Genomic DNA, 11,922 nt, shown 5'->3' on the forward strand with positions numbered 1-11,922 from the left:
AGCTTTTGATTGGTAAACAAATTTTCCTTGTCAGTACCTTAGGAAATGTATGACTGAGAGCAGTATGGGGAATATACATACTTATTTTAGTGTGTAAAGGGTGGAAACTAGTATATCAAAATAAGAATGAGGTACCAGGCACAAGTATGGCTTTTTACCTTGATAGTTTCCAGGTTTGAAAAAAGTCACTTCCTACTTAAATCCTCAGTTCCTTTGCCTTGACCCCGTCAAAACATTGGCAACAGGAGTGATTAGCAAATTAATGATACAAACAAGAGAGCCTATCCCCACATACACCCTCCTAAATCCTGTTAGCTTACTATGGACACGGCATTTTAAACTTAGTGCATATGCCACAAATTTTCTATTTCTCCGACTAATTATTTTGTAATAGTGTTTCCATGATGTAGAAAATGGTTGGGTTGAAACATAATACAGATTTGCCAGTATAAAGTCAAATGAGAAAGTTTTACATATCAATAAAATTTATTTTTGGGTTTCATGTTCACATGTTGCAACAATTTCACCTTCCAGTAAATTTAATTATTTTCAAGCATGAGAAAAATACCATCTAAAACTTTTTAACCCATCTAATATAGCTAATAACAACGTCAACTCAATCTTTAAACTAAAGAGAAAACTTGATCGCTGTTTGGAATTAATGTCTGTGATATACAAATGAAATCCAGGTATTATCTCAGGTTTTCTACCAATGTCTTCATGGTCGAATCCTAAGTCTCTCTTCGTCATCAAGTTTAAATCATGATGTTCTAGTTCTAGCTTATCTTTTTTGAAATCAAACTTTCGTAGCGTAAGGATCATGTTAGAAAAATTTCTTATTTCAGTAGCTACGTGTAGAGTTACTAAGATCAAGGACAGTTGGCTTAAAGACACCTACATTACATGCGGTTACAGCAGGGGGTACAAAATTAAATAAAAGAAAAAATCTGAAAAAGACGCCGTATATTTCCAGCCTGAGGGCAATCACGAAGCAAGAATAACCAAATGAAAAAAGTAAAACAAAATAACAGGTTTAAACACGAGCTGAAAATGACTTCTCTTTTTAAAAATCTACGCGTATCAGAGGAGTTTGAAACGTTAGGGAAAAACGGTGGGGAAGGCAGTCATACCTGGCAACGTTCAAAAGAATATAATTTCAATTGATGATGACATCATACACTTCATCTGCAGAAGAAAATATTCCTTATCTTCGAAAATTTGCTCAAAATAACAGGAACAATAACGTTACAGTTTTTATTATATTGGAGGGCAGAAAAATAGACTAACTAGAGCTCCCCTGGCTTAGCTAAATCTATACATTATTTAACCCAATCATATTATAAAGTTAAAAAAATACAATTCCCTATAATTAGAAGACGCCATGTTTTCCTACTGTAGGTGGTTTTAGACTGACAACTGAAACTTATAACTGTAGTAATGAAACTCTTTGGTTGGAGCCTAAATAACGTAGAAGGATATAAGTTCTCGGACGAAATTATGGACAACGCAATGGCTTATAACAGGCGACGGATTAGCTTTACAATCTCAAAGTATTGCTGATACCTTGCAGGACCAGGCCATATATCAGGTTTCTCAACCTCTTCAGGGCTCATACTGTTTCTTTTCCGAAAGATAAAGAGCATAAGTGAGGAGAGAAGCAAAGGAACCCAACAACGTAGACCACTACGCGTACGGAGACAAAACCAAGAGCTGATAGTGTTTTGTAAGTGACAAATGTGCATTCTATCCAAGGGCAATTTGGCATGATCGTAATTATCGTTAATTCTAAACCTACTAATCCAACATATTAATAATGTGTGCTGCAGATATTGTTCCAAGTGTTCCATCAGAACAACAACTTTGCCCATCCCTTCCGCCCGTTGTTTTTTAATATTCTGTTTGTGAAGGATAATTGTTCCGTATATTGCTGAGTTTTTCAGGGTGTCTTTTGATATCTGGAGAGTTATCTTACGATCGGTGTGTGTCTCTATCATTGCGCCATTGCGGATATTTTAAGAGCATTAATTTTCTTTGATTGGTTCAAAATAGTTTTTTGTCCCTTTGATTTCCCGCAAGATCTCAATTTTAAACGCTTTTTCTTTTAATTTTTTTTTTTAAAACTTTACTCTATTCAACATTTTATATAACCCTCTCTTCCTTGTCGTTGCCGCAGTTAAATAAAGTTTTATATTAAAACAATTGATAAAAGCCCCTCCTTTAAAAAAGCTCAGTACGCTCTTCCTTAAAGTAAAATATAATTAGGTGTGGCACAGCATTTCGATGTAGCTCAATCAAAAGTTAAACGTTGCATAGGCGGCCCAAGCTCACGTCTCGAGAAGAAGCCAACGTTCAATTAATGAACGCGACACGTGTTGTGTGACTCGGTGTTGAGTTACGAGAGGAACCGTTGAAAATTGGTTCATCACTGTTATTCATGTCAAAATGCATGAATAACAGTGATGGTAAAGCAGGCCTAAAACAGCAGAAATCGCCAGAAACTACAACAGACACACAGGATATGAGTAAGTTTAATTGATTTTACGTGTAAAATATTCATATTTCGAAATTTTTATCGTTGTAAATCGACCATATTTCGTTCCCCATACTATTTCTTATTACGTGTACAAATTTTCAACGGTTGCTCTCGTAACTAAACACCGAGTCACACAACGCGTGACGCGTTCAGGAATTGAACGTTGGCTTCTTCTCGAAACGTGAGCTTGGGCCGCCTGTGAACGTTGGGTACTCGAAGAACAGAAACATCGACGGCAATACTCTACACAGAAGTCATCTATTAATTTTGCAGCCAAGCTTAGGGCTGCATTCGCGTACTCAGCTGATGGCGAGCTCTTATGTGACGATAAGTTTTTGGTTGGGGCAGTAATCTTTCACTCCACAGCTAAGTGATTAACTGTAAACTACTTGCCTGAATGAAAAATGTGGGTAACTTAAACTTAGAGCAGGGGCTTGGCTAACAGGAGGGAAAATTTTTGGATACGGGAGTCTGTCGGAGGTAACTGAACTTGGACCAAACTTCAAAGGATTTGCTTTCATCCAAATGTAACTCGTAAATTAAGTTACAGTTTTACCGTTTACTTTGAACAAACAATGAAAGTAACACACCAGAAGAGATAAACGTGTTCATTTTACGTTTTTCAATTTTGAAGTGAATTATTTACCACCTCAACAATAAAATTAAACCAAAAAACTTCTTGTAATCGATAGATTTTTAAAATTTTCACGAAGGTGTACATCATTTAGAATGACATCGCTAATCAATCTTCGCCAAACTCTGGAGGGTAACCTTACGATGGACTAGCATCCTATCTATGGGGGAGTAGTGATACTCCTAGCCACTTCATGGTAAGGAAATTGGGATAAAATGTCTGCTTCGATTCCTTCGGTAAAGGCTCGCCAAAGACGAAACACCAGCATTTCGAATGAAATCAAAATAACTAATGTCAAATAAGACCTAAAGTTACGATTGTAACCTCTCGATTATAAGCGCGCGCAACCTCTTGAATAAGCCGTGAAAGAGGAGGATACGCTCTAGCCTTGCTTAACCATTTACGTATTTGGGTATATAAAACGATTTTAAAGAATGCAGAGCTACCTAATTAGTCCATTGAATACAGTGTTCTATTGATTATTATTTTTCAGTCACGTAGCATCCATGCAAGGCACTGTTCCACAATGGTTTGGCCCATTATAAAGAAAGACATTCCGGTGTTGAGTTTTCATGAGTATAACCAAACCTATGCAATCCAACAATCAGATTTTTCTAGAAAAGGATCAGACCTTAAACAAAGTTATCCACTTCATCGTTTCTCCACCGTCATCCGTTAACAGAAAGAAAATTATCCCTTTCTGCGCACTCACCATTTCCATTGGTCTCGACCATTTCTGCCATTACTGTCGACCTGCCCAGTTAAAACAAGCCGGTAGAAAATAGTACGCATCAGTAAAAGTAGAATGCAAGAATTAACAATCATCACCATCCAAACGTAAGTTGTCGTATAAATAAAGGAGATTTCCAAGGCCGAGAACCTTAACAGGATGAAAGACATGGATAGCGCCAACAAAACGAGAGGCTCAAAAAAGTTTTCTGAAGCAAACCTGTGAACATTATCCTCATCGCCATAAGGATGCAAGCAGAGATGAACAATAGCAAAGCCAACCAGAATTACTCAGATCATAAAGGTCTGTAACGCAGAGGAAGATGAAATCATGGATAGCGCAATGGCGAGCATTAAGCGACGGAGAAGCATAACGGTCTCAAAGTACCGCTGATACTTTTGTTTGTAAGGTAAATATGCAGGACCAAGCCATGTGTCAAGTTTATCACGATCGTCTTGGTTTATGCTGTTCCTTTTCCGATGAAAGAAGAACACGAGTGAGGCGAGAAGCAAAGGAAACCCAATCACGTAGACCACTACAGAGACAAAACCAAGAGCTGTAAGTGTTCTGTAAGTAACAGATGAGCATTCTATCCAAGGGGAATTTAGCATATATAGAACATCACGGTCATTTTGGTATGGGCGTAAGATGGAAAGAGTTTGCTTTACAACTGGAAAGTAAGTGAAACTTAAACAGAAAAAGGCACTTTGACGGCATTTAAAGTGAACATTTTCCATTCGTTGTTCTTGGGGACGAACCTTGTTGTAGCTCAGCAGAACTATAAAGTAGACACCTACAAGTGCCAAGCAACCAATTGGAAGAAGAAGAATAAAAGCAAAATTTCCAACAAGATTGAACAGAGAAGGAAAATCGCACGAAAGCGAAGGGAAATACAAATTCCAGTAGCTGCTCAAGTACTTCTGAGCTGCAACGATCTTTGGAGGCCAGACATTGGAGCTCGATACCATAAAATCCAATGTTTGCATATAAAACACTGCGATGCTGATGAGAGACTTTGTACCTTTCCCTCGACTAGTCATACACAACTCGAAAACCACCAGGTTCAATTTGAAAACCCAAGTGGTTAAAAATTCCAAAAGCATAAAGATCAACATTCATGAGACTTGTCAAACCCACCAGGGATGTTGATTGAGCACTCAAGTTTTAAGTTGTTGTCCCAACAACCCGCGTTGTTGGTTTATCGCGTTGAAACCACCTTGAAAATGTGTACGGTTATATAATTGCGAAAGAGACGAACCATTATTATCACCAGGGGGAGGGGGTTGCGATGAGGATTTTGGGTGATCACGTGGTTTTCAGAAAGAACGGAGGGTGATCGGTATGAAGGGAAGACTGTAGAAAATTAACTGCGAATCAACTGCGCATGCCAATGAAGGGGGAGATCTCAACAATATTCAGCAGAGCCTTAAGGGTGTGTCTGTGTGGGAAGGGGCAGCGAGGGGGCTTAGATACAATAAATCGCGATACAACCGAACTTTCTCCTGCCCCCCCGCGCGATAAAAAATGACCGTTCCTTAATTCCTTAATGGTATCGTACAGCCTAAACCCTGTTTGTAAAAACAGGTTTCAGTTTCACAGACATTTTTAAACGAGCTATAATGAAGCAGAACATTAATTTTCAGTTCGAATGTGATTTAACCTGACCCAAGCGGCATATTTTATTTTATCTAGTTCTTAGCTTGTATTCTCATAGACCTGTCCAACAATTTTATAATCCTGCAATACATTTTAATACTAATTATGGTACTTTTAGGATCGAGGGGCCCGTAGTTCATCCGTTGAACTACTGTTGTGTTACCCTCCTTAAATAAAGTTTTTTGTTTGTTTGTTTGTTTGTAAGGAAACTATGGAATGTCTTTCCCACGCACCGTAAATATCCCTCGGCCGTGATGCTTCCACCCTTCCGTCTTGCAAAGTAACTACTCGGTAAAAAACAATGCTGAGGAGAATTAACTTGCAATTTCTGAACTGATGTGAAAATTGGATCATATTGGTAAGAACCGTCCCACGGTAAGCTCCTGACGTAAACGTTTGTGAGCCTAAGAACAGCACTTTAAAAATTTAAAGTCTCAAAATATACTTGTCGAAAAAGATAGGTCTTAAGCTTAGCTTTAAAAATAGAGACAGATGCGCTGCTTTTAATCTCAAATGGAAACGAGTTCCAGAGGTAAGGCGCGCACACAGAGGAAGCCCTTAGGCCAGTCGATTTGAGCTTGTGTGTTGGTTGCTCCAGTAGAAGTTGGTCAGCAGACCTGAGAGCTTGCCTAGGAACATAAGGACTGATGAGCCCAGTCAAGTACGTTGGAGCCGCACCATGGAGTGCCTTGAAGGTGTACAGTAAAATCTTAAAAATAATGCGCTGACGGGTGAGAGTGTCGTTTCGTAAGGAATGATAAAATAAGCCTTGAGGGAGATTTTTATACCAAAGCAGTAAGTATTTCAGATTCTTTCAGGTGCCATAAGGAATAACTTAAGATCTTCCAATTTCTTAGTTATAATGTAGGTCGTTTGTGGTAAGCAGCTTTTATACTTTGAGAGTCAACGCCAGCATTTTGTAAAGTAACCAATGGCAGTTTTAGTCAAATGCGTTCATTTTTTGTTTCCTCGTTGCCATTAGGAGTTTTCAAAACAATTGCTCCTTTTGCCGCCGGGATCCTTTCGTGTCGTTGTGATGCAAATTCATATGGTACGATTTTTAGAACACCCAACCGCTGAAGTGTTTTACTAAAGGCCTATAGCTGTACAAAGAAAAGTAACTGTTGCCAAAACTCTGAACGCGAAAATAAACACGAAATAAGCTGAGCTAAACTGACTAAATAGGAAGAATAAATAAGATAATTTATGGGAGAAAAAATTATAGCTCGAATATTCTGATTTCGAACTGAATGTTTTTAGAAATACTAGAAAATTGTTATGTTAAAGTCTTCATCGAAAAAGTTTCACTGAGTACCTGACGCAACGCTACCCCAAAATTGTGAGACATCCCACAGGAGACTAATAGACGGACTATCATCTAAATTATGGACATTAGAACATTTCCAAAAGGTAGGAATCAAATCACCTAATATGGAAAGACATAAGAAAAATCCCTCAAACCTCCCCCAAGCTTCAAAATCCCAATAGTTTTGCGAGGTTGGGTAGTTACGTCCTCATGCACTTTCGACACTGTTGATCTTGAAGTTTCGCTTCGTCATGCGTTCCAAAGATAGGCTGTAAACATTTTTGATTGAGTAATAAAGGGAGACGTTCGAGCGAGCGAAAACGCAAAAAACAAAACAAAACAAAGCAAAACAAAGCGTGGGGCACCCACCAGGATTAGTATCACAAATCTTCATGTTTTGCGGTTCAAAACTCCACCTCTTACTTCTTCATTACTGATTCAGAAGCAACTATCGATAACGCACTAAATATCAATTCGATCAAACCAATTATTATTATAATTTCTGGCTATGTATTTCCTTTCTAATGACACAAATAGTTTCTGGAGCTTATTTTTTCTTTGTTTTTTTTCTGCCAACGCACAGTGTAGGCTGGTTCTTAGCTTATTACATTTACGTTTATGAATTTTTGTCGTCAATTGATACTGAAAGCATACAAGCCCAGTTTGGCTGGGTCGTTAGCCTTGTTTGTCCTTCGTGAGTCCCCCTTCGAATGTTCGAGATCGCACTCGGTAACTTTGTGTCAAGTCGGGGCAAGAATTTTAAGGTTGGAAACTTTTTCTCAAGGGTGGCATCCCAAATCAATTATATAACCAAGAAAAATAATGGACCACTATTTAATCTTGAAAAATCGACCCAAGAGGGGAAGAACAACGGTGGTAGAGTGGGTAATGGAATGGGGGGGGGGGGGGGGGAAGTCATCAGAGGCAGGGCTAATGCGTAAAGAAAAAGACTGAACGTAGCTAAAGGGGTAAGAGGTATTTCTTTTTTAGGTCCTCAGGTTAATGTTAGACTATGTATGGAATGTTTAATCTGCAGTGATAAAGAATTTCTTCGTCCCTAGACCAGTTTGTTTACTAAAATAGAGATCCCTACAGGGCTCCTTATGCTAAAGCTCTTTCAACCACATAGCTCCCAAAAGTGATTAACGTGTAACTTCTCCCTGTAATTTCTAAACATTATCCAGCAAGCAGGTCATGAGATTACTCAAACTTATCAGGTCGAAGTAGTTATCTCGATCCAACACCAAATTCTCGTAACTTATTTACAAGGCAATGTGTAGCAGCTAGAGGGGAGAATTAACAATCAGATCTTGGGAGTTAAAGGGTAGAGGAAATATAGGAGGTTAGACAAAGAAGAAACAGTACACAGTAGGAACGGTATGGAATATCAATTTTCCCGAGGCTTCTGGTTCATTAGAAAACAAGAATATGTTATTGTAAGGAGAATTTCACTGCATGTTCCTTGAGAAGCAAGCTCAACTAATTGTGTCATGACCATCTTAGTCGTGGCCACATTATTATGCAAACATTTTTGATATGGATCGCTGAATAGTTAAAGTTTTCAGCTTTGGAAGCGGCAAACTAGTTTGCAGGCATTTCACACATTTTATAAACTCACATAAAGATCTTAGAGCTTTGGTCAAATGATGGTCCATCTCGCCTTTAAGACCAACTTTGTGTAGATATCCGGACAGTGTTTAGAGAAGAAAAGTTAGTCTCCTTCGGAAAGTGTTGCATGACATCCTAAAAAGCGGCTGTGAAAGAAATCAAAGAGGAGTGTGCAATGTAGATTTATTTTTGACTGTGCAATAATTCTTGGCGCAATTAATGTTATTTGTATTTAAATAAATTTCAATACGAACAAACGTAAAATATAAATACTTTTTTATTCACTAACGCCAAAAGATTTGTCGTGACCATGATTCAAAGGGAGGAGATAAAAGGTCTTGCAAGTGCCTTGCCTATCAACATCACCTCCGGCCAACGACATTGGAACCCTGTGATCGAAGTTCGTTGTTTCGGCCGTGTTTCTCACGGTGGCCTAGAATGAGGTATAGAATAAAAGAGAGGTCTGCTATGTCGCTACTAAGCCACTGTAATTTTGTAATACTCGATGGTGATTTTTTCAGATATTTTCAGTGAAAAACTAGTTCTTTCCCGTGCGTTGGCGTGCTTGTTGACGTATCTATGATTTCTCAAGATCTCTCAGGTTTATGAAGCACGTATTTTGCACGTGAACAAACTCATTACTTCTCTCAAACTACATGTACAAACTTGATTTTCCAGATTAGAAATTCAAGCCCAAACGAACTATGTTTAGATGTATTATGTTGATAACAACTCAAGTTAGATGATTCCCGCTGTGTAAGAATATACTATCTGCTTTACCGTTTTCTAACCTAAGCCGGTTGTGGCCTCGGAAATGCATTTTTTAAAAAAGAAATTCTTATGGCTTTTGCTAACGAAAGGTCAAAGTCAAGCTAAATAGGAGAAGACAAGTATTAACCACAGCATTTATTTTACCCCCATAAGCGTCGTGCAGAAATCCGGCGAGCACTCTTTTACATTTTTGAAGGATTTCAAAAGTCATTAACTATAAATTGTTTCCCTTACAATTCCTTTCATTTTTTTTTAACATTTTTTTCCAACATGTAGTTCCCTTCTGTATTCCATCGCGTAATTCTCATAAGACAGTTTAAAACGGTTTATATCTTAACGAGGCGCTAGCAATATCCACATGACTTCCGTCGATAGTTCCATGGTATTTTCACTTGGGGTGAGGGAATCTGTACGTTGAAAGGTGCCAATCATCCTGAATTTGGCTGAAATACATTAATGACCTTCATGTTTTAAAAAGCCCTTCAAGGCAATGCAAAGATGACGATGCGCTATTTCTGGCCGGCGTACATGTATGGTAAAGGAATCTCTGTAATTAATTAGATTAATGACGAAATTACGTGATAATAACCACATGAATGGTCATTTCTGAATAACAAATAGTGACTTACCACTCGTAATGACTGAAAATTTGGTTCTAAAGAAAACCCATTCTGGTCTAGCTACAAACAAAATTAAACAGATAGATGTAGATGACTTCTCTAATCAGCTTTCTTACATCTGAGGAAAAAAACATAACAATAGTAGGAAATTTCAACCTTGAAGTTGCTGCAGCCAGCGAACAAAGAAAGCTTTGCAGTTTGCACGTGATATCCGAATGTTTTTCCAGTGCAATCAGAGACCGGCAAGATAACCTCCGGCTCAGTACATGACATTAAAAGAGGATCAGTCAATTGATTCTCCCGATTGCTCTAATTACGAGACTTAAAGTCGCCTTTCTCATCTCAATCGGTAAAGGTGTCTCCTCATATTACAGATGCAAGCTTGATCCATCTCCCTCTTTCACGGATTATATGCTTCTATATGCCTTTTTTAGAAAGCTGTTAACCATCAGTTAAGAAGCACTTGAAAAAAATCTCTGATTCTGAGCTATGAAAATAACATTTCGTTCATAAGAGCCGACTTTTGTTTTCTATCTCCGCGAGCGTGTCTTTCTTTAACTTTTAAATAGATGCTGCTTTTTTTCTCTTTTCTTTTCCTTTTTTATTTATTTGTTAAAGACCTGGTAAAATGTTTAAGTGTAAATTTTTTTACAAGCATGCCCCATAGGAGATTTTCGAAGCGGCATTCCCCATTTCAGCTCTAAAAGGAAAACAAATCATAATTTTTCAATGTCTTCCGTCGTCATAAATGTACTTTTTCTAATCAGAAGGATTTGTAGATGCATTCTGTTGCACCCTCAAGTGATTTAAGGGTTAACTGGAGCACATTGGGATCTACAGTGTACCTTTCAATCGCTGAAAGTCACGAGTGTTTGATCAAAATTTGCAGGTAATGTGCAGACTATAAGCGACCAAATAAACACACATATTTTGGATATTTTAAAAGTTTTACAGATAAATCTTTAACGTCTTCCTTCAAGACTTTGAAAACTTGTGACGTAGCGGTTATTTCAAAGCGCAAATGTTCTCGGCCTTATCAGGGAGTAATATTTAAGCATCATATTGAAGGGTGCATTCCCTCTTCCAGGGATCCTTCCCTGCTGTGACTTTTCACGTACCTTGTTACTTGAGACTCCACTCATAAAATAAAATGGTAATTTTTTTTTACCCCTACTTTCTTTAGTACTCGTAAGTGCGTTTCACGCTGCAGACAGCCTTTACCTTAGGATTTAGATTCCATGATCAAGTCCTCTTAGCCTTGGTTCTACTTTCACTTGTCTTCTTTTTGCTTATGTAAAAGAAAAGTTGAAAGTTAAAAAGTACGTGCTAAGTGCCTTAATGCTAGCCTCATGATACAGATGTGATGACAGTCAAGCATTAGCCTCTGTTCGAATTCGTTCTGGAAAACGAGGAGGGAAACCTCGAGCTCGTGCAAAGTAGAGTTACTATGCATGTTTTCCAGCCTGTCCTCTTAAGAGTTTTCACATGAGAACATTGGCATGAGTCACGGGCTAAAATTAACGCAATGTAGAAAAAAAATCGAATTAGGAAAACAACCTGAGGGACTACATCAAGTGTTGCAAGAGACCTAAGGATTTTCAATAGCCGGTTCAATATTTAAAAAAAATCAGAAAAAAAAATTATAACCTTTTTGGGTCAAAAGTGTTTATTACCACAGAGGGTTATTACATTCAGGTCGGTAATTCTATTTCTAAAAGGAAGCTAGATTGGACTTAGATTTCATTTTCATTTCTAAGAATTGTTCTTCTGAAGTAGAAATATCATGACCCATTGACCCAATCTTTAAATCCGACTTAGCTTTTTGCAGTTAGTTTTGTATCTGCAACATGGTTAATTTTGCCCCACCCTACTCCCCTCCCTCGACTCTAGGAATATTTTGAGATACAAGGACCGGAAATGAAGCTAAACACCTCAAGTTTGGTTGTTCCTTAGGCTCTGTTCTTCGATATCTTGTCTGCCTTGCATCACAAACCTATCAACACTGGAAGAGCAAAAGCGATCAACGCTTAACACATCGAATAACAAACCTGAAAAAAATTGTAT

At 38.1% G+C, this 11,922-nt stretch overlaps 1 protein-coding gene across 3 annotated transcripts; it reads right to left on the minus strand.

The window, feature by feature from the left end:
* Window positions 1-8,726: 8,726 nt before the first annotated feature.
* LOC149046558 (uncharacterized) lies at window positions 8,727-11,723 on the minus strand. Of its 3 annotated transcripts, none has more exons than XR_016186168.1 (3): window positions 11,080-11,723; window positions 9,868-9,976; window positions 8,727-8,900 (listed from the first exon to the last, which is right to left on the minus strand). XR_016186168.1 is itself a non-coding variant. In XM_089205057.1 (3 exons), exons 1-3 carry the CDS (start codon window positions 10,129-10,131, stop codon window positions 8,745-8,747), a joined length of 324 nt encoding a protein of 107 aa, XP_089061183.1. In that variant the 5' UTR covers window positions 10,132-11,046; the 3' UTR covers window positions 8,727-8,744. The 3 variants fall into 3 exon arrangements, 2 of the variants coding, with proteins under 2 accessions (XP_089061183.1, XP_089061184.1); XM_089205057.1 differs by lacking the exon at window positions 11,080-11,723 and adding an exon at window positions 10,015-11,046 and having other exon boundaries at window positions 9,868-9,918; XM_089205058.1 differs by lacking the exon at window positions 11,080-11,723 and adding an exon at window positions 10,015-11,046 and having other exon boundaries at window positions 8,727-9,681; window positions 9,868-9,918.
* Window positions 11,724-11,922: the final 199 nt, after the last annotated feature.

Source organism: Pocillopora damicornis, chromosome 4, assembly GCF_964200805.1.
Source record: "Pocillopora damicornis chromosome 4, jaPocDami1.2, whole genome shotgun sequence".
NCBI classification, from domain to species: Eukaryota; Metazoa; Cnidaria; class Anthozoa; order Scleractinia; family Pocilloporidae; genus Pocillopora; species Pocillopora damicornis.

What these genes read in the sequence shown, in the direction of transcription:
- LOC149046558 (XM_089205057.1), bottom strand. Translation starts at nt 10,131, where the DNA reads ATGTCATGTACTGAGCCGGAGGTTATCTTGCCGGTCTCTGATTGCACT. An exon ending in CTGGCTGCAGCAACTTCAAG is followed by an intron (nt 9,919 to 10,014) that starts GTTGAAATTTCC and finishes TTTTGTTTGTAG; the next exon opens with CTAGACCAGAATGGGTTTTC. An exon ending in ATTTTCAGTCATTACGAGTG is followed by an intron (nt 8,901 to 9,867) that starts GTAAGTCACTAT and finishes ACCTCATTCTAG; the next exon opens with GCCACCGTGAGAAACACGGC.